This window comes from Porites lutea, chromosome 7 (assembly GCF_958299795.1).
Source record: "Porites lutea chromosome 7, jaPorLute2.1, whole genome shotgun sequence".
NCBI classification, from domain to species: domain Eukaryota; kingdom Metazoa; phylum Cnidaria; class Anthozoa; order Scleractinia; family Poritidae; genus Porites; species Porites lutea.
In genome coordinates, this window is record NC_133207.1 from 3,507,917 (window position 1) to 3,530,117 (window position 22,201).

Below are 22,201 nucleotides of genomic sequence, written 5' to 3' on the forward strand. Positions count from 1 at the left end.
AATGCGCATCCCGATGGCGCAATGCGTTGAGTGCACATTAACATGCGGGATGAGCCACTTAAACATTCACTATCAGACCACCACATCGTCTCTAGTTTCATTTCATTGGCTCAAACGTCAGGCATTTGGTCTACTTCCTTCCGATCCGTCCTCAGTCAAACACACTGGTCAGTGATTTAAACGTGGTTTAGCCAGTACTTAACAAAACCGCATTCTAAGCCATGTTCAATTTGCCCAACGGTTTTATCTAAACACCGTTAATTGTGAACTGTTTTTTGAAAGCATATAGAGTAGACTAGAAAAGCATTTCCCCAGTCTTAAAAAAACGCGCTAAGAAGAAGATCTGGAGGTTCAAAGATTTGTTAAACCGCGGCTTAAGTTAGACTTCGTTCAAATAACCGGCCCACTGAGATTCTACGTGTTAACTTTAGTGACTATGCTAAACTATGCCACACTCAGGGGATTTCGGCATTGACAAAGACGAGTCGAGGAGTAATGATGACACTGCCTCTTCATTGTTTCAGCAGGCAGTTAAGGATGATGAATAGTGGTGAATAGAAATACATGGAAATGAATAGCAACAGTAGTATTAGCCTGAGATCATGCCCTCTCCCTATTATCCCTTTATGTCTCTCATGGGAAGAGGGCATGATATCAGACATATCATGCCCTCTTCCTATTATCCCTTTAAGTCTCTCACGGGAAGAGGGCATGATATCAGACATATCATGCCCTCTCCCTATTATCCCTTTAAGTCTCTCACGGGAAGAGGGCATGATATCAGACATATCATGCCCTCTTCCTATTATCCCTTTAAGTCTCTCACGGGAAGAGGGCATGATATCAGACATATCATGCCCTCTCCCTATTATCCCTTTAAGTCTCTCACGGGAAGAGGGCATGATATCAGACATATCATGCCCTCTCCCTATTATCCCTTTAAGTCTCTCACGGGAAGAGGGCATGATATCAGACATATCATGCCCTCTCCCTATTATCCCTTTAAGTCTCTCACGGGAAGAGGGCATGATATCAGACATATCATGCCCTCTCCCTATTATCCCTTTAAGTCTCTCACGGGAAGAGGGCATGATATCAGACATATCATGCCCTCTCCCTATTATCCCTTTAAGTCTCTCACGGGAAGAGGGCATGATATCAGACATATCATGCCCTCTCCCTATTATCCCTTTAAGTCACTCACGGGAAGAGGGCATGATACATTTCTTTGTCGGATCACTTGTAAAAAAGCCAGAATCTGGACTTTTTTCTGATTGGATAGGAAACAATACGGATGATTTGCGCTGTTCCAATTGGCCAAAATGCCGCCATCCGTTAGTTGTTATTGATTTCAGTCTGCATTTTTGCTTGCGTAATGAGCAGTGAATACACACGCGAGTTCGTTATGAAATTTCTGCCGGCTCAGTTTTCTTGAATTTAAAGAATGCCTTAATAGAAATTTAATCCATTGAAATATTTTCCATCTCATCGTATACTTAAACAGTTGCAGTCAAAACTTCACCGATCATTTGAATGCAATTTGATACTGGCTACAAGTTACAGAAGCGACAAACAGGTTCACTTTTCAAATAATCAATTCATGAATGGAATCTTGACCTGGTTTGACTGTAATTCCTCCTTCAGAAATCATGCTGCGAATTATTCTGAGCGATCTTCGCTTTCACAACACCTTTCAGTTTGTAAAAAAATGGTGCTTCAGCCTAATTTTTTTTTCACTGCTTTCGGCACAGAACGAAGTCAACGAGCTTTAACAAGTAAATTCTTTATTTTTTGTAGCTGTTAAATAAAGGTACGGCAGCTGCAGCTAGCAGTATTTCATCACAAAAACAACACATTAAATTTTTTTTTTAGGAAGCGCCGTCTGAACATGGATGTACTTAAAAATTTTCTTTTCCCTAAAATTCATTTCAAAAGAGACATTATTCACGCCAAAATTTGGTTCCCGTATGGTAAATGTTATTGGCTAATAACATGACAGGTCAAGCAGACGTTAGATTATGTAGATTAGGGGGCGGTTGATGGCTTGCTAAATAAATGTATCAGGCGTTATTTTTTTCCCCTCTCGAGCCAAAGAAGCAAAAAAAAAAAAATAAATAACGCCTGATCTCAGGTTACAGTAGTATAAATAGATTGTACGATATCTAAGCAAGACCATATTTGATTATGTCCTTGCGTTGCAGATCCGCCAAAAAAGACACTTTTTTACGGTGTGATAGCGCCTCTCCTGGAATATCCAAAATGAAAGTCGGTTTGATTTTTCTGTTGTTTCTGACCACGACAAACCAACAAAAAATGGTAAGGTATAGTTCTTCACGTATTTTCATCCCAAATGCTTACTATCAACATCGAGCTCCTTACAACTTTTCATCTTTATAAACCTACCTTCAAAATGGCGTCAAATTTTGCTATTCTTTTACTTTTATGAAAATTGACCATCAATGCCTCGTTTCATGGTAAAACGTCTCTTAAATTCTGAAAGTACAATCGAGGAAAAGAGGGCTAATGAACACTGTTAAGGAAAGTACATAAGCAATGCATCAATTTTGGGGGTACAGTAATAGACTAACAATTTTTCTACCTCTTCGTTTGTTACAGTCTCCCGAAGCAAAGCATTTGGAAATGAAAGGCTTTATAGCTAGATCGTGTCTTGACTACCTGGAACATGGGGTGTTGGAAAGCGACTTCTACTGGCTTTTTGACAACAAAGACAGACGATATGTGGCTTACTGTGACCTCTCATCTGAGCCAGGTTCAGCCTCGACGCTAGTCATGTCCTTTAACAGAGCCAATAAGAATTTGCTCCAGTTTCAAAGGAAGTCATTTTTAGACGACGCACCTATCAACCATAACACCCCAAACTGGTACTCCTACCGCCAAACACTGGAACGAATGAAAAACATCCGTAGCCGCTCCTCTCACTGGCGTGCAACCTGCAGCTTCAACAGCAAGCAAGTCATTGATTACAGAGATTACATGAGGGGAAAGTTCAGCGACTTCGACATCATGACATTCCTTGGAGATGGAAAATGTCAACCGGTGGAATATGTAAATATCCGTGGGCATGCAGCTGGAAGTGGTACAACAGCACAGTTTTGGCAAATGTTGAACTCCTACATTTTGCATATCAACAGCGAGTCCACAGGCTGTGGTTTCAAGCCTAATATTGGAGCCATTCCAAGTGAAGACAACTTTGGCTTCTATGGCAGTCTCAATAGCAACTTTCGGTGCACCGCAAGTGATGATTCAACAACCCAGTGGTGGTTTGGTGGATATTTGGCTAAGGCTTGAGTGAAAATAACTCTTCCCAGCCAGCATACAACCTTTCTTGGAAGTTAAATGCAGTGATAATTTGAATCTCAGAATCTAAAGTTAATTGGTTACAATCTGTAACTATTTGTTTTTAGGCTTAAATTAGGCAAAATCGTGAGAATTAAAAATAGATTTCCCCTTAAATTTTAAAAAAGTGTTTCGTTATATTCATAGGGTAATGTAAGGTTCCGCGGGAAACCGGTTAGTTTTGTTTTCCATCGAGTCCTGATGTTTCGCTTGACTTGAAATTGGGAAAACAAAACTTCATCCCACATATGGGAATCCAAGACATTCCTGGATTCCGGATTATACGCCTTGTATTCTGGATTCCAGGTACCGGATTCTGGATTCTTTGTCAGTGGAACTTCGAATCTGGATTACAATTGTTAGTGGGATCCAGATTCCTTGATCCGTATTCCAGATTCCAAAGCCCAGGATTCTGGACTCCACAAGAAACATTTCCCACATTCTGGATTTCAAAAACAAAATTTTCCGGATTCTGAATCCAGATTCCAAGGGTCCCTAATAGGGTTCTTCAATCCCGTAATCCCGATCCAAAGTTTCGTTTAATCACGTAATCCCGATGGCTATTTTTGGCATCTCACCTCCCGCTCATACTTTCAATGCTATAACTCACCCTACTTGTGCTGTAAAATCCCGAATCCCCAGTTTCAAATAAAGGGAAATCTGGGATCCCGAAAATACTACAGGTTTTCCTTGATCCCGTTACATGAGTCTTACATGACAGGGAATGCTGGCAACTCAACATTCACACCGCTCCTGAATAAATTATTTTCAAAGTACTTTCCACACATTTTCTCTATCTTTTCCCTCTACCAGCTGTTGTATCTCTTTATGCGAAAAAAAATTGTATTTTAGCTCTATGTTAGTGAATTTCTTACCGCTATTAATGCCATAATTTGCTTCTTCTTTATGCACGTGCAAGTGACACAAATAGCTCAGGTACGTAGTCTGCATTTTATACCGGTAGTTTGGCCCTGGAAAAGTGATAAACTTTAAGTTTAAATTTATCTCGAAGATAGAGAAAAAAAAATTAGCAGAACACTTGGCTAATATACCTCGAATTCCCCTCCGTGGTACTGCTAACTTCCTGCACTCAGCCTGATGACACTCAGCTCACCTTTTCGCCACGTGAAAGAGCCCGCGATCTGGTCAGCGGATACTCTATTAAGCGATTTCATTGCTGTGTAATTCGCTCAAAACTATCATGGCGTCCAGAGCATCGTCACGTCGATTTCTTTTTCACGTTCCTTTTTAAGGGGTTAAACTCTATATGCAGCCTTCTGAGGAGGATCAAGGCCAATCTGTAGTCTTAGCAAGTCATTCAGGCTTGGGATTTGTTGCAGTTCACGTAGGTAAAGTCTCCGTCAGGTTACAACAGAACTTTCTGCAGCTTTCTGCGGTCAAACAACACAATCTTATTCGCACGATTAATCCGAGTTCATTGTTTGACTTAAGCACTTATTTAATTGATATTTATTTATAAGACGATGTCAATAAAATGATGTTAGGCATGGGGTTATATCTTTTTCCCACTCATACCCATTTAGTCTATGAACAGACCCAGGCCTGGAACAGACCTGATTTTTTACTTAAGGGAGGGGAGGAGGGGGCATCTGTACACAGCCTAATCCTATTAGGTCCATATTCTCTTGATCACTTAGCAAGAAACAAGTTTTCCCTTGATATTTCTCTTAAAAGGTGCTGGATTTCATTCTGCTGCGCATGAGGCTGAATATAAAGAAGCCTGCAAATCTGCTTGTACAAAGGTATAATAAATTCAGGCACCTCACTTGCTGATCCATCACTCACACACTGACTTATTTCTAACTTGACATTATTACAGTCAAACCGGGGAAACTGTGAACACCAGAAATATTTCTGAAATGTTATTGTGTTGCAAAAAAAAGCCAATCAGGGGTGAGAAAACTGAACCGCAAGCAAGAACACTAATTGGTTTGTGGTTTTCTGGCTAGATCTTTGCTGTGATTGGTCATAACACAATTAAAATTCCTTAGATATTCACGTGTTCACGGTTTTCCTGGTCGCACTGTAATAATGGAGAAATAATAGAGAAATGCAAGTGCATGTGGATGTTAATCCTTTTTAAAACTCCTAGACCACATCATGGCAGGATTATTAATTAATTGTCACTCTAACCCTTAATTATCTGTGGAAAAAATTCTATGGTTTTTACATTAAATCCCTTAATTGTACTTTATTCTTGGGGTTTTTTACAAAAAGAATTTGAATTTTTTTATAGGTTTTTCTTTGGCCACCATCAGGGTTAAAATGCCTTAATTTTTAGTTATTTTCATATTGCATAGTTATATAACATTCTTTTATTCTTGCATAAAAACCTGAAAAAATGCACTTAAAGTTAAACAACTAAGCAAGACCAAATTCCCATGGATATTGTTCTGTTGCTGCCAATGACCTATATTAATATTTCTATTTACTGGTAAGGTATTTATGCCTGCTAATCTCTGTAAGTAATTTTTAACCATCTATTTCATTTCCATCCTAGGCTATTAAGGCGATAAAAAGAGGCTTATCAGCAAAAGAAGCTGTTGTAATCGCAATATCTACTTTAGAGGTATAAAATAACTTTTATTTTTAATTTATTCATGAATATCTGTGGAGTGAGATAGGGTGAGATCATGAAGTAGAACTTTATTTTCTTACTAACCTGATATAGTATATGGTAAACTTTGAGTTAGTGCCTTGCCTGACATCTTGGGGTGTGATCATTCAAAAGAAACTTCTTTGGCAGTATGTATATTTTTTAATTTAAAAAAAAAATGATGAAAAAAAGGTTTAAAAATGTTATTGAAGTTTGACTTTGAACCTTTGGGGATGCAAGAATATAACCTATTAATTAACTCCGTGATTTGTAAGGAGCATTGTCACATGGGTATGTTGTAGTTCAATGTTATCCTTGATTTAAATTTTTGTTCCCTAACATTACTTTTGGGTATGGTAATGTATGATAATGACTTGATAATGAGTTTAGAACAAAAGAAAATAAAATTTAAACCGAGGATAAACTTGAACCACAACAACTACATACAAGCTTGCGTCTTCTTATTCTTTAGGACTTCCCTTGTACGAATGCAGGAACAGGTTCCAATTTGACCAGATCAGGTACAGTGGAGTGTGATGCATGTATTATGGATGGTGATTCCTCAGCATTTGGAGCTGTTGGTGCTTTAAAAGGTTATTTCTATTGGGAATTTATATGTTAAAACATAGATAAAACAAAATAAATACACTTTATTAAAAGAGGGTAGCAGAAACTAGTAAACTTGTGGCCCTCTATCTAAATTAAAATTATAACAAACATAAGATTCCAAATTTACAAAGTCTAAGTACAAAATAAATAAAACTAAGGAAGTATAGAAGTTCTACATCAGTATGAATGAGTATAAGAGCTAATGATATGGCTAGTGAAATATATGCAAGAATATAATTAAACTATGAAATGGTGTGATTCCTGCTGCTCTTTAAATAAGATATTTGCCTGGATAATTTTTCTTAAAGGATTATAGTGATACTGCATTTCTAAGTTCTTACTTAAGCTATTCCAGAGTTGGCAAGCACATGTAGAAACTGCAAACGTCCTGCTGCATTCGGTCACCCGATTAAATTTTGGGCAAATAAAAATTATATTACTATATCTAGTTACACGACTATGTTGCTGACTGTTGAGTCTTAAGGAGTCTTCAATATATAAGGGAACTTCACCCTTGATGTGTTTGCATGCCGCACAACATTTAGATCTGTTTTATCTTGTTAAAAGTTAAAAAAAAGTTAAAAGTTAAGTTTCTGAAGGGAATTAAACCTTAGCTTCCCAAAGTATTCAACACTCACAATAATATCTTAGTTACATACTGATGAAATCACGTTAAATGGATTTTTCTGATTTACAGAGTGTATATTCTGATATACATACATAATAAAAGTTTTTTTTGAAAATTTATATTGAAGGAATAAAGAATCCCATACAAGTGGCTGGTAGGTTGTTGACTGAAGAGTTAAAAGGCCCTTCTTCGAATGGTCTCATTCCTCCAATGTATGTGTTGAAAATCTTGTAAAAATTATTTTTGTTTTCTGTTTAATACTTAGTTGGCTGGTAATTTTACCCCTTCCAGTGGAATATTTCCATTGGTGTTTCCGCACCCCTTGAAAAAAGAAAAGGAGTACATGCATGCTGTACTTCCCATAGAATATCTCTGTCAACATTGTAATCCCTAAGATTATTCATGACAGTTATTACTATCATCATGTTTAAGCTTTCTGGCTGGAGAAGGGGCATTTAATTGGGCTCTGGAACATGGATTTAATGAGTGCCAAGATAAAGATTTAATGACAGGTGAATCTTGCAGTGTACATATTTCAGTGTTTTTTTATTAATTTGTAACAAAATGAAAGTTATGGTGGATTAATTTGATTTACCAATACTTTTTGTAAGACAGGAGTTTGCAAACATGGTGCAAGTGCAAAGCAAGGATACAGTCCACACAAAAAGCTGATGTGTGCCATAAACCTTGCCAGCTAGAAAACTTGTGCAACTTTTCATATGTGAGTACAAATTTGTAAAACATGTGTATAGTACAAATTAAAGGAATGGTTCAGAGTGTTTTTCTTTTAAAGAAACTGTGAATGAACCAATTTTCATCAGCTCATGCTTTTTGATTCCTGAGAGAGCTACTGATAAATATGAGTAAACAATATTATTACAGTGTGTTTGTTTACCGCTAGGAATCTAATAGTATGGATACTGTTGGTGCTGTGTGCATGGACCGGAACAGGCAACTCTGCGCTGGAGCATCAAGTGGTGGGGTAGTGTACAAGGTGCCAGGTCGCATTGGACAGGTCAGTCTTTCTTGTAGAGCTGTTTCTACAAAAAATTGTCCCAAGTGTACCTGTATACAGACATTGTCAGAAAAGGAAGTCTGTAATGTTGTCCCAGAATAGAATGTCATGTCCTGTTTTTTCATTCTACATCTTGGATCCCAGTACCAGGTTTCTAAACCATTTTATGATGGTAGTGATCTTTGCAAATGGCAAATGTCAGGGCAAATGACATTTCTTAGTCTGGCAATTTTTTTTTACTATACAACTGTAGGTCTTGTCAGGGGGTTCAAAGTTCATGTCTGAAGATGTCAATTTTGACCCATTTTCAGGGCTCAAAAAAAACCTAAAAATCCCAGCTTGTCGTTTGGGCAAGCAGCTCTCACATTTTGTTTTCCTGGGGCCACTACTGACCTGGACCCTTGTCCATTGGGCAAGTGAACTTCAAAAGTTACTTGCTTAGCAAGAAAATGTACTTGTCCCAGACTACTAAATCAGACTTTTTTAAAACTCTTTCTCTTTAACTTCACTCAGGCTGCCATTTTTGGCAGTGGATGCTGGGCAACTAGCCATGATGTTAATGAAGTAGGAGTTGCATGTTGTACATCAGGTTTGTTGGATTTTGTATGCTACTTTTTTTTTCGCTCCAAGGGCTCTTTCCTACTCTTCACTACAGAGCGATACCCTAGTAACAAGGTTGAATTTGCTACTAGAGCACTCATTTTGTATTTGTTTTATTAGGCTGTGGGGAACACTTGATCAAGACTCTGCTTGCTAAAGAATGTGCAAACTTAGCCTTAAATAGGTGAGTTTAGACAGTACAAGGTATGTTGACCTTGGTCCATTGCCTAGAATGTGAGTGGGGAGAAGGAATTCCTTACTTTTCCCATATCGGGACTTTCCACTGAAAATTAGGTTATGTCTTTTTAGGCCTCTCTAGGGTCCCTCTATCCTGAATGAACTATGCAATGTTGGGTTAACCTGTGATCAGGTGGTCCTTTGCTAACTTTCGTGCTATCCCCCAAAAAGGAATGCCTAATCACCAGTTAATGTTGGGTGGGCTTTCCCAAAACAAGACCTTATTCTTCAGAAAAAGACAGCAGAGCACATATTTTGTCTGTTGTCCTGAACAGTGTGCTAAAATAGAGTTTGTTTTCTGATACAGGGTTGGTATCTTAAGTCTTTTTTCTCTCTCTCCTAAACAGGGTTAGTCAATGCACAACACACCAGGGTATCCATTATCATTTCCAATTGTTTTTGAATGAGGTTTGGATCAGAAGTTGAGTTGACAAAGAAAACGGACCAAACCTGTCACAAACGTGACCATTTTCACTCAAATTAGAAAGTCTCTAAAAAGTTTTTTTTTTTTTTTTTCCCAGAGATGCAGTCAGTGCGGTTCAGGAGGGGCTTGGTAGCAAGTTTTTAGGTATGTTTTGCCAGTTAAACCAACACTTGAAGACTTCTTCTGAACAAGCCTAAGCCTGTTGCAGTAGCCTTAGCCTGTTGTTCAGATAACCGGTACTATACATTGCAAAGAGAAGTGAGCTCTTTTTTTCCCTCCATCCTCCTTTTCTCAGCACTCCCCACTATCTAGATGCTTGGAACAGGCTAAACCACAATGTTAAACTAACAAGAGCGAATACTATTTGGAATCCCAAAATCTTAGTTTTTTATAATTATGGTTTCTTTAAATTAAGGAATTTTTCTTTCAACACAAGCGTTCTCCATTTCTTTCCCCGTACTTTCCCTGAACTCATAATCAACGCAGATTGCTGTTTTTGTCCTCTATTTAGGTTCAAGTCTTCTTTCATCCGTGACGAAAAAGTTAGGAGGAGTGTTGTTGCTACGAGTAGAGGGAGGGGAGGGTAATGAAGGTAAGTGACAGTCCTCCTACGCTAGCGTTATCGCACAAATTTCGCACTAAACTCGTAGAAGCTTGACTCTGGGACTATGCAAGATTGCTTAAGATAGTTCTGTGACAAAAGAAAGTTATTAATTGACTTGTGTCAGTGTAGGCGTCAATTCATTTGCAAAGTAGCCTATCCCAAAAGAATCTTACCTAGCCTGCGAGCAAGATGTCGAGGTGAGAAGATGATGGAAAACAGCGATAATTCATATCCTTGAGGAGCTTTTTCTTTCCATGCGTGCTCTTCTGTGCAGTTATCTACAGATGCCGTTCTAGATCAATGATATAGTGTCACGCTTACTTGTTGTTGGCAACGTTTTCATTTGAAAGGTCAAAGTAATGTGGCGCTTGCTACATATTTTCACAAATATGATTGGCTACAAAAGCCCTCGCTTTCTTTTGTCAACCAATCATGACGTGGGCGTTTTCATTTTTCCCGCGCTTGGCAGCGGCTACGCGTTTTAGTGCGAATTCTGATTGGTTTATTTCGTCCTGATTTTCTCATTGGCCAGAGTTTATTGGCTAAACTAACCGGTTTGAAAACCCATTTGTATCTCTACAGACTGCACTGTTGATCTCGTCTGGGGTCATACAACAGACAGCATGTGTATTGGCTACATGGCAGAACAGGACAAAAAACCAAAAGTACGCAAAGTACTTTATTTATATGCTGGTAGAGTTACTATTGTATCTATAGCTTGCTCGTTCCCTGTGCCCGTTTCTCGGAAGTCCCGGTAACAACAACATCTTTTAGTTCCGGCCTCTTAAGTATCGGGACTTTCGAGAAACGGGCCGCTAGGAAGAGCTTTCTAGCATGTTATGTGGTTCTATAAAATCTTTCATTCTATTAAAGACGAAATCTAGTGCTACATAACTATGGAAATAAAAGCCTTTTTCGTTTGGTACTCTTTGCTTTGGACAATATTACAAATTTAGGAATAAAAGATACCACTGTTGCACTTGAGATTTTTTAAATGGCTTGATTATTACCATTTCATCCGTTATTAACCCCTCGTAAGGTGTAGTTGCATATAACTTCTTGTTTGTTTGTTTTTGTTTTTCAAGGTGCGACTGTCCCGTTTGCAGCCAGGTCAGGTGGTTCCCTTATCAGTGGAAGGCACAGTTTACAGACTGTCCAATAGCTAGCATAGAGTTAGCATAAAAAGAATAACCACAATGAAACATGAGAGATCGGTGTTTGTACCAGTGGGGAAATTTCCAGGTAGGAAGCCTGTGCCGCTGAATTCCATCAGTACATTTAATGTGTAGGAAGCCTGCGCTACTGAGTTTCATCTTTACTTTCACAGTGTAGGAATCGCGTGCTGCTACGGCAGAGTCTTTAGAGACAGTGGAACTTTTGGAGGGAGTTTATCATATAAGCAAAAAGAATGTACGCACAGAATTTGAAACTAATACAGTTGTAGAAAAATATGGAAATAACCAAAGTTTTAAATAAAAGTGTTTTTGTACACTTTCTTCTTCTTCCCATCGTCCTTCTTGTGAATTGAATTTTGCAGGAGAATCTAATAAACCATGCGTTATTTTTTTTACAGTATGTAGAGGGTAGACGAACGAGGAATGAATTTAATAAAGCTTAAGTCTTACAACAAAATCACTCACAAGAGGCAGATAAACTTATGTTCACGTATTTATTGTAATAATTTCTTTTTTAACATTATGTACAACAAAATCAGTGCAACACTTAGCAACGATCATGTACTTGGAAATAGTCCATTTTCGAAATAAAAATTACCGCTGAATATAAACATTAACGACACATTCATACAAGGTTAGCCTCGACGTAAAGTAAAATATTCAGAAATTCTAGCAAGTAAGTGTTTGAAATTTGAATACACACAGTAGACAGAGTGATAAACGGGTCTTTCTCTCGTTGGAAATTATGAGTATATTACTTCAGATTGAGGCTAAGGCTGTAAAAAGTGCGTCTTCACTTCTTTAATTCAGCGGTCATAGCGAACTCGAAAATGGACTATTACACAGTTTTAAAACAATCAGATAATGCTCCCAAAAAATCGAGTAAATATGTATATACACGCCTATTTTAAGCTCTCTATAAAACTTTTCGTGAATCCTCATCACGTACCCAGATCTCTTCGATCACTTCCATGTAAGAACGAAATAAATATAAAAGCTACGGAAAGCGGTTTAATACTGTACACCGCCCTTTCAAATTGTTTACATTGCACTGGATTGCACTGTTTTCAAATACATTTTTCCGCTTGTTATTACTTATTATACTAATTGTATTAATTTTTTCTGTGCTAATAACAACATCAATTACTCCATTACTTTCCTATGATTATTGCTATGTTGATTATATATAGATGAAACAATTTCTAGACTAGCATTTAATTAAAAACCCGTGTCCTGATAATAGTCCAAGGTAAGTATATCAGTATTTTATGCAGAAAAGGAAGATAATAGTTTTGAAATTTTGTTGCAGACTGAGACCAGCTCACCCTAACAGTTAAGAAATGTAACTTCAAATGACATCGCCTAAACATGAGAAACATTTTTTTCCTGGCCTTTACTGAGTCATCTTTTTATCAGAAGACAGTCATAAAAAATAACTACATGGGATATGTAAAAAGAATCTATGACTGCCCAACTTTTTAAAAAGATATAATAACAAAATAGTCCTATATAATGCTCAAAGACAACTCAGATTATCAGCTTCAATGCACTCTAATACTGTTTAAAATATGAAGTATCTTCTTGAGCTGAAAATGCCAGTGTAAATCGACTTGTTGGAATAACGTCAGAGACCTGCGCCATTTGGTTTTGAGGTCTTCTTTTCGCATCAGTCTGCCTGGAAAACCTGAAAGACAAAGAATAAAACCAAATTTTCAAGATACTGAAACTCATGTGAGACGGATAAGGTGTACAAAGACTACAAACATATAGAGCTATAAGGATCGTCTCGAATTTCTGGACAATGCGTAACGTGAGTAAAACCTTAAACGTTTCTTTATCGCCAGAATGTATGAGCTCCTACTATATTTAGATCGCTCGATACTGGCTATTATCTCTGGAAAAAGCTTTGCCTCGTTGTCTGAAGGTCTTGATCCGCCACTGTTAGCAGTTGCTCTAGGATCGTCACATAGTCGGAAATATCGTCTTACAATAAATTTGTTACATGACTACCTAAATCAGTTATAAGTAGGGATATCAATGAGAGTTTACTGACCAGTAGCTTTTGCCAGCTTGCCCGTAGAGAATTGATCGGCTACAACTAGCTTATTCTCAATCTCACAGCTGAAAAATAAAACGGTCATCAAAATTGAGCATAATGTATCATGATAGATAGTAGTATAAGAGTGTAGAGACGTATATGTCCATACAGGAGTAAGGTGTTAAATTCCATCGCAAAAAAATGTGATTTTTTACAGTGTTGCCCTCTCAGAGATTTTGGCGAGAAACATTTGCATTGGTGGATGTCATGTGACCTCGAGGTAACCAATGAGACCGTGCGCTGTTGGGAACAAATTTGCCGCTATATAACAATTTTTGTTGGTTCTCACCTGGCAAACGGGAGGTTGAAGCGCTTTCTCAATGCGAGATCATAGGCTAACAAACCTAATGGTCTGTTGATACAAACTCTCTTCAACCTCCCCTCAAACCTGTGAAAATTAAGATTGGTAGTGAGAGAATGACATCAACACATTATCAACATAAAAGTGAAACAGTGAGTTAATTTCATTTCTCGTGATTCATTTATTTACATTCTTTTGCAGAGTATTGATATTTTAATTTTATAATCACAATTTTTCTCCAGAAATGATGATTATGATTGCGAGGAGCACACTTTCTTATAACATGAGGAAAACAACTTCGATAATTTTCCCACTTGTTACTGGAAAGGATGCCGATGATTTATAGGATGAATGGGAAAAGAAGAAGGGAACAAAATTGGAAAAACAAGACAACTAAACAAAAGGGACGAAAAGTTGCGTTTTTCACTCAGCTATTTTTAGACACTCTGTTACAAGGCATTCTGCTTCATTCTGCTTACGATTGGGCTCGATATCACTAGCCGCTGAACGGGAGACGAGCCCGCGCTCCTCCCCCACTCTTCTCGGGGATGACCGAGAGCGCAGCGGAAGTCGAGCCTAGCGTAAAATGGAATAACAAGCGCAAACCAAACACCGGTTTTGCACGCAGAAAACTACGAAAGTAACACCAAATATTTTTAATGTTACCTCATCTGCAGCCTTTGGCAGAGCTTCTCAATCAGGCCAGCACACATTCTGCTGCAGCCTGCCTCGTTATCAATATCTTCGATAACAATTACAAAGGGGTCACACCCAACCTTTGTTTCAATTTCTTTGGGAATAGTTCTGTAGGGTGATAATTAAGAAAAAGTCAGCGTTAAGAGACCTCCTTAGAGACCTGTTTAGCGTGTTTTATTTAAGACAGCGCGATGTATCTCTCAATTTTAATTTCGTTCTACAAAACGGTCAATTCTGGAGAATTGTCTTTGAAATTTTGAACTTAGGTAGAATATCCCATTGCTTTGATGCGCATTCTAAGCTACGGAACTCCCGTTTCCCTTCTATTTTTTGCGTACTGATCCAGAATAATACAGAAGGTGGTGGTGGTGGGGGGGGGGGGGGGGGTTACCCAGATATAACTTTCCCTTAAACAAAACCAGCTGAAAACATTTGAATACTAAGAAGTTCCCAGCTGAGGCTCATTCTGTCATCCCTTCTGTGAACTTTTTGATAAAGACCGTAAATATATGATGGTCATGAACTCGAACCAACCTCGTCCCAAATTTTCTGCCTGTCGCTGCCCTATGGGAAAACGAGAAGACCCAGGGGACGAGGTTGGGTGAATCTCCTCAGTACCCCGGGATACAAATCAGAATCAGGATCCCAGCGACACATCCCCACCCAAAAATTCTTAAAGTAACCTCCCCCTCCCGGGCTCTGTACCTACCTTAGAAAGTACTCCAAGGCCGTGGAGTTCCCCCAAGGAAGGGAATGAATGGGTCTATTATCATTAGTCCTGATCTCCAACAAGGGCCTTGGAGTGAGTGATAATAAGTGGAATCCATATTCATGAAATCCTTTATAGTTCAGACAAGATTTCACAGATGAAAACAACTGTTCTTTAGCATACAACTCCAGCCACTCGTAATGATCTTTTCTCGTCATAAAAGACAGAACAGAGAAGTCCTCATAATGGATGTTTGAGGCTGGGGTTATTTTCTGTGGTGCACTCTGCTCGAAAGGAGAACTGCATTCTAACGTGGATTGAATCACAGTCTCCTCGAGCAGGTCAACATACCACGTAGTTGTTCTCTTGTTCACCTGGCAAAAATCATATTAAAATAGTATAAAGTAAAGTCTTTTTTAACAAAAATCCTTGAAGAGAGATTCATTCAAATTTGCGTGTAATTAAAACATGTCTTACTCTATGAATAAAAAATGTCATTTTTTATTTAAGCTGTTCTAAAATTTCAAATTTAAAAGCGCTGATTTATGCACGCGTTCAGTGACCGCGCGCAGCAGTCAAATCATACTAACATCAGTATAAATTTAAAGCGGAGAGACGGCAGGCAGACAGACGGTTCTAACAATCGGTACATTTTAAAAATACATTGGAAATTGAAATCGAAACCATCTTTTGTCTTTATTTGTTTGTTTTTGTCCTCAGTCGCCTTTTCTTCGAAGCGCTCGTTGTTCAGTAACGGCTCAATCTTTCTACGCACGCGCGCGAGACATGGAGAAAACGCGCTGTGATTGGTCATTTTCAATTTAAATTCGTTTCCTTTTATGGTCAAACTGGACACACGTGGGGCCTGCAAACAATGTCCTATGATTGGTCAGAATTATTCAAATTTTTCCCTTTTATGGTTACGTTCATTCCGGCCACGTGGCCTACAAATAACGCCCTTCGATTGGTCAGAATTATTTCAAATTTGTGCCCTTATATGGCAAGGCTGACGCCATATGTTTTCAACGGCCTTACCACGCACTCTCGGAAACCCCAATGAAAGATGCATAAATTGGCATTTTTTTCCATTTATTACAAAACGTTCATCAACCACTAAGTTGAGCTTACCCTCTTCCTCTCAAATACTTGCGAAAATCTCAATTTGCTCTGATTACAACCCATTTCAGGCACTATTTCTCTTCAATTCAAGTGACATAAGTCAAGTGTACACAATGAGAGACAGTGCAAACTGAAGCGCGCTCGCGTGTGGCGTGTCGTTATATACTATACCATGACGTCACATTGTGACGTACTGGATTTGTTCTTTAAGTTGATTGGCTGAACTGAAAGCGAGGCCAGGTTTAAAATTTCAGTTGCGTTTGCGCCTGCGTTTCCGTTGGAACGAGGACTTTAGCATGAATGAAAATCAGCACATGAATCAGCAAGAGCTGAACTTTTTCAGAAGCAAAATTAAAGCCGGTATGGATAGCAACAGATAGACATTCTCAGAGGGAACAAAACTTCTCTTTTATGCAACCAGACAAGTTTCCACAGCATATCCATCATAATCAGTTTAAACTCACCTGAAAATCACCGTTGAATTTTATCGCGCCGATTAAGATCAAATTCCGTACACTTGGTTTTAACAGAAACTCAAGGGTTTTTGGTTATAGTAAGGAGCCGTTTTTTTAATTAAACAGATAAGATTTTGGGGAGATACAAATTTTGCCTCCTTTTAATCACATAGCCTTAACACAAAGAATGATGACTGATTAAATCCCACATGATCGGCTTTGAGAGAACCCACGTACAACTTTTGAAAATCATGCTGTTAAAATTTATTCACTCGTCATGAATCAATAGACCAATTTCAATGTTTTAAGAAGATGAGCGTACAGCACGCAGCGGGAAAAAGCCAACCAAAAAATATAACAGGCAGACGAAATATAGCGCGGGGATCCAGTGTGCCCCTAAATACAGCCCGGAACCAGGAGCGAAGTCGAAAAATCAACCACTTAGGTATTAAGAAGACCTTGGAGAGAACGGTTGGCTCCGCTCTAGTTCCGCACGAAAGTAGTGCCTTTTAACGAGGCAGATTAGAATTTGCGCACGGAAACTCACTACACGATATAATATAAAAGATACTTAAGTTTACTCTGAGGATAGCTAGATACTCCTCTTTTAAACACTAGCTTATCAACTACAATTTAGTTTGTGTCTGGCTCATTTTTTTATGCAAAATGTTGAACAAGCTAGATCTGACATCAGTAGTTACTAGTCCCAAGCTACGTCATCAGCTCTCCATGGCGTTTGCATAAGGAGTGCCTCGTCTAATGTTTATTGGATACTTCCCGTATCAGGATGCCGTATGGACGAACGTCGGCTGTACTACCCCCACGGGACAACCAGTAATCCGCTCCTACTGTGGTTTGTGCAGCTGGGATGATTTGAAGATGACCATTCTTCTGATCAGGATTAACTCGATTCTGTAATACAATCTTGTAGGTTTTTCCCTGATAAGTGAACTCCTGTGCGTACAGCTTCTCAATCATTTCCAGGTTGGGGCTGGTGTAAATGCCTCTTCCAAATAACTCTCTCGACCCAGGTTTATAACCCTCTTTTAAAATCAGCTTTGCACTCTTCATATTTGTTCCGTGATAGGACACAGGCCACTCCCCAGGGGCCTCTTCTGTTCGTATCCCGTTTGGGCCGAGCCAGGTATTATCTCCATATTTGCCCACGACTTTGATCGCAATTCTCTTCCAACCATAAGGTCGCTTATACTGGAAGCCCCCTCTCATGTATCTCGTACCATCATCTCTGACATTACTGAAGTCATAATCAAAAGCAGGATGAAGTTCGTCTGTATTAAACGCGCACTGGGATCCTCCGCCGGTCGTACAAATCACCATGAAAATGGTTTCATCAGGTTGGATTCCATGATCGTTAATAGTTCGATGATTTTCAAGCTGTTTAGCAGTGTATATTAGTTTGATCTCATCGGTGGATATACCTTCCGTTTCCTCAATTTTAGCTTTTACCTGCTCAATAGTATCGTCTCCTGTCACTTGAATAGTTATAGTATTGCCTGATAAACCCCGTACATAAACATTGAATTTCTTTCCAGCTTCAACTTTCTCCACGGTCTCTACTGGCTTCATGATGTACGTCTGGCTGAAAAGATCGTGTATGGAATACTTCCCTCCAGTCTTCTGCGGTACGACTTCTGTACCAAGTATAGCTGAAAACCCCGCGCTCAATAGATCTAAGTTAGACATTTCGCTGAAGACAAATGATCGAGGCAACCAGATTGCAGATATGAGCAAAATTTAAATTAATGGAGAAGTATTTCTATATATGGTGTGGAACATTGTCACGCGAAGGCTTCCTGTTTTTCGTGGAAACCGTCTGGTGGCTCTGTTATTATTAAAGGCTATAGATGGTTTTCACAGTGACGTCATCAAACTGTTAAGTCAAAACAGCGAGGTTTTACGAATTCTTATTTACACTAGGTTGAAGATAAACAAAAAATAAATCTTTGTTCAAGTTTCCATTCCCGTAGCATGTTTCATTTCGAAAATACAGCAATACGAACTTCCGAGTTTTCACAGTGCGTGACACCAAAACAGGAATGCTGTCTCGTTGAAAAAAGTCTCTCCTCTTGATTTTCAGCAGTATAACCATTTCAAGTATTACAAGATATGTTTATGCGCGCGTAGGCTGGTTCTCGAGCGAAAAGAAAGAGCTTTTATAGAAAAAGTGAACTCCAGATGTTTTGTTGATTTCCGGCGGCCATATTGGTGGACCAAAACGATACACCAATATGGCGTCTCCATTCAAAGCTCTACAAGGGTGCGTGAAACGTTTCGGCAAATAACTCAGAAACTGTGGGCCACAAAGACCTTAGACTTGGACAAATTGTTTATATATTAGTCTTTTGTAACATGTCATTTTCTCGGCTTCTTCCACTGGACGGTTTCCAATTTATTTTTTTGTTGCGTGACAGTGAAAACGATCTATTGAACTATGACGAACTTTACGTCATAACTTTTTCGGTTTTCACACAATGGCTGCGAAACTTTGAGAAGATTTTGTAAAAAATGTTTATCGCCAGTGAATTGATTATCTCATATTATTGCCGAATGATAGCTGTTGTTCTTCTCAAAGTTTCGAAGGCTTCGTGTGAAAATCGAAAAAGTTATGCCATAAAATTTTACATAGTTTAATGCGCCTCAGCTGTAATTTTTATTGATATAACAACGGAGCCACTTTTTAAGGTGGCAAAAGACTTTTTCCATTCGCATCCCCATATGGACGTACATCGGCTGCGTATCCTCCGCGGGACAGCCAGTAATCCACTGCTACTGAGAGCTTACTGAGGTTTGTGCCGTAGGGATGATTTGGAGGTGGCCAGGATTGACTCGATTTTGAAATAAAATCTTGTAGGTTTTTCCTTGATAATCGAACTCTTGAGCGTACAGCCTTTCGATAATTTCCAGGTCGGGGCTAGTGTGAATGCATCTACCAAATATCGCTTTTGATCTGGGTTTATAACCCTGAGATCTTTTAAAATCAGCTGGGTACCCTTCATATTTGTTCCGTGATAGGACACGGGCCATTGCTCCGCGGCTTCTTCTGTTCGTATCCCGTCGCGGCCAAGTCAGGTATCATCCCCATATTTTCCCAGGACTTTGATGGCAATTCTCTTCCAACTATAAGGTCGCTTGTACTGGAAACCATCTCTCATATATCGTCTACCATCGTCTTCAACACTATTGAAGTCGTAATCGAAAGCAGGATCAAGTTCGTCTGTGTTTAACGCGGGTTGGGGTGGTTTTCCGCCGAAAAAACGATGCATACTATGGATGGTTTCATCGGGACGGATTCATAGTGATTTACAGTTCGGTGATTTTCAAGCATGTTAGGCCAGTATTTGACTTTGCTGTCATCTTTGGATTTAACCTTTAGATCTGATTGCAGCAGGTCGAAATAACTTTCCTCAATTTTAGATTCACTTCATCAATAGTTTCCTCTCCTCTCCTTCTAGGATCTTAGGATTAGGTGAAAGGAAAGGTAGGTGAGCAATGGAACAAGATTCATGGAGATTTTCAGGTCAATGCATGTTTTTTTGCCTCTTTCTTCGGTGTCCTTGACTGAATTGTGCTCATTCTGGTATGGTTTGAAAGATCTCCTCACTCTGCACAAGTTAGCGGACAAAGTTGTCCTTGACCGTTAAAACTGATGACGTCACAAAGGGTAGAAAGGACGTGGATCCGCACGGGCGGTTCAGGGGCGAATGGGTTAATCATAATAAAAAATATCTTGGTTATCAGCCGAGTCTGAATACTTACGTAAACTTTGATTATTTCGTATATCACAAAATAATTTTAAAATAATATAGTCCAGAGCACCTGTTCAAGGGAAAAAAAGGACAACTGTGGCGTCATTTTGCCTCGTGATGGTCAGCGAGAGGACTGGGTTATTAGACGTCCGGTAAAATTCTCGCAACAAAGCCGGAAGTTTCATTACCTTCGCCTTCGTTGTACTTTCTGTTTTGAACACCATTTCTTCAGCTGTTTGTAAGGCTTCGTCCTTTATAGCATTCATCGAAGGTTCAAGAGGAAGCATGGCTTTCAACGGTGAACCAGTAAGTCATCATAAAACGTGAATAGACCTTGTCACGATTTTCGACGCCATCTTGACGAGTAGGCAAACGTGTGAGAAATTACAGTGTTTGTATGAGAATCTAATGTCGAATAATTTCCATAAAACGGCTGTTCTGAAAAAATTATGACTTGTAAACTAAAGCTACAAAGCAAAGGATTGTCCTAAACAATTTTGGGGGCGTACCTGTGCTTAAATTTCTCCAGAGGCTTGCTTTAGCTTTTCCATATATTTGTATGGTCGGTTGTATCTTGGTGGGGGTGTGCCGCCCGGTTCTCCAAATCCTGACCCTGTTTCAGGCCAAATAATGTCATCGTATATTTCTTTGCATCTTTGTTTTCAAGGCCCTATTCATGGCTAGACCTTAATCATGATAAAATTCAGGTAGCTTATAATACAACTGTGTCTATTGGTTTAGCTTTGAGACACTGTCTGTCTGTAAAGTTCTGCTATGCCACTCCCGGTCATTATTTAGCTAGCTTGCACTAAAGCAAACAGTTATAGTAATTTTTTTACCTACCCTCCCTCCCTTTGGAGGAGTTGTGTTGTGTTTTGTGTCAATATTCGCATTTGAATATATCTATATAGATATTTGCGCCTTATAAGTTTTTGAAATTTTTTTTTTTGAATAAAAGTTTGGTAGGTCACTCCTTGTGGTGCGGTTAAGACTGCGTTGCAACTTCCCCCCAGCTTTTTGAATTGCTTGTGTCTTGCCATCTTATTCCTTTGCCTTTATCTGCTCTGATCCAGCCTGTACGGTGCTCGGGAGATAAGAAAGGCTCTGCCAATATTTTTGTTCTACCCCACGGTAGTGGGGCGATAAGTGAGGCTTGTGTTATTTTTTGCGCATAACCGGAAGTCGTTATAACCTGCCACAGGACTGTGACGTGTGCCCCCTTGTTACGCCATCTTGGAGTTATAATAATCATCATAATAATGACTTAAATGGATAACACAATACCAGGAAATTCCAGTAGTTTTCATTGTGGTCTATTTGTTTTTTTTTTTAGCCTGTGTGCATTATTTAGTTGCATGACTTTTGCATGCGTATCTTAATCAAAATAGTGATTTTAAAAGGCTTTTTGTAGTTTTCAAAATTATTTCTTGCATAGGCAGATCCCACAGTAAACCAGCAACCAGCAAATGAAGGAGACAATGCAGCAACTACTGGTAAATATAATATATGTTAAATAATTTATTGCCGAGCAGCCTCGTGTCTTTGTGAGGCGGCAGCAGAAAGCTGTGCATGAAAGTTCCGGGGCGGAATGAATCTCGAAGCGATGTAACATAAGGTAGTGTAAGGTAACTTTTATGATGCAATGCAGATCAGAGAATGCATTGTTTTCGAGCAAACAAGCGAGCATGCGTATATAGATAAGCACTTAGCACTTAGTGATAGCTATAACTAGAATTATGTAATGTTTCACTGTTGCATTGTCAGTTTTATAATGGGAAGTCACTCCCTGG

The 22,201-nt window shown here is 39.0% G+C and overlaps 5 protein-coding genes and 1 pseudogene across 5 annotated transcripts in view; 3 read left to right on the forward strand and 3 right to left on the reverse strand.

Moving 5' to 3' along the window:
• The first annotated feature begins 2,183 nt into the window (after positions 1-2,183).
• On the forward strand, positions 2,184-3,462 carry LOC140943988 (uncharacterized). The gene is made up of 2 exons (XM_073393095.1): positions 2,184-2,316; positions 2,617-3,462. Exons 1-2 carry the CDS (start codon positions 2,185-2,187, stop codon positions 3,307-3,309), a joined length of 825 nt encoding a protein of 274 aa, XP_073249196.1. The 5' UTR covers position 2,184; the 3' UTR covers positions 3,310-3,462.
• A 1,092-nt stretch (positions 3,463-4,554) lies between these two features.
• On the forward strand, positions 4,555-11,524 carry LOC140943003 (threonine aspartase 1-like). Its single transcript, XM_073392032.1, has 14 exons — positions 4,555-4,706; positions 5,053-5,120; positions 5,879-5,947; positions 6,447-6,567; positions 7,339-7,423; positions 7,644-7,723; positions 7,823-7,932; positions 8,113-8,226; positions 8,740-8,815; positions 8,947-9,010; positions 9,585-9,631; positions 9,999-10,079; positions 10,674-10,756; positions 11,177-11,524. Exons 1-14 carry the CDS (start codon positions 4,625-4,627, stop codon positions 11,255-11,257), a joined length of 1,161 nt encoding a protein of 386 aa, XP_073248133.1. The 5' UTR covers positions 4,555-4,624; the 3' UTR covers positions 11,258-11,524.
• Positions 11,525-12,807: 1,283 nt separating this feature from the next.
• On the reverse strand, positions 12,808-16,252 carry LOC140943514 (uncharacterized). Its single transcript, XM_073392604.1, has 6 exons — positions 16,199-16,252; positions 15,071-15,444; positions 14,332-14,469; positions 13,654-13,752; positions 13,320-13,387; positions 12,808-12,950 (listed from the first exon to the last, which is right to left on the reverse strand). Exons 1-6 carry the CDS (start codon positions 16,250-16,252, stop codon positions 12,808-12,810), a joined length of 876 nt encoding a protein of 291 aa, XP_073248705.1.
• LOC140943179 (uncharacterized) lies at positions 16,143-18,649 on the reverse strand. Its single transcript, XM_073392245.1, has one exon. The coding sequence runs from the start codon at positions 18,346-18,348 to the stop codon at positions 17,401-17,403; it is 948 nt and encodes a 315-aa protein (XP_073248346.1). The 5' UTR covers positions 18,349-18,649; the 3' UTR covers positions 16,143-17,400.
• Positions 18,650-19,342: 693 nt separating this feature from the next.
• Positions 19,343-19,928, reverse strand: LOC140943515 (uncharacterized; annotated as a pseudogene).
• A 671-nt stretch (positions 19,929-20,599) lies between these two features.
• Positions 20,600-22,201, forward strand: part of LOC140944033 (uncharacterized) — a 3,164-nt gene continuing 1,562 nt past the window's right edge. The window contains exons 1-2 of the mRNA XM_073393139.1: positions 20,600-20,717; positions 21,847-21,904. Coding sequence (XP_073249240.1) covers positions 20,697-20,717; positions 21,847-21,904 — 79 coding nt within the window. The 5' untranslated portion in view covers positions 20,600-20,696. The remainder of the gene's footprint in view (positions 20,718-21,846; positions 21,905-22,201) is intronic.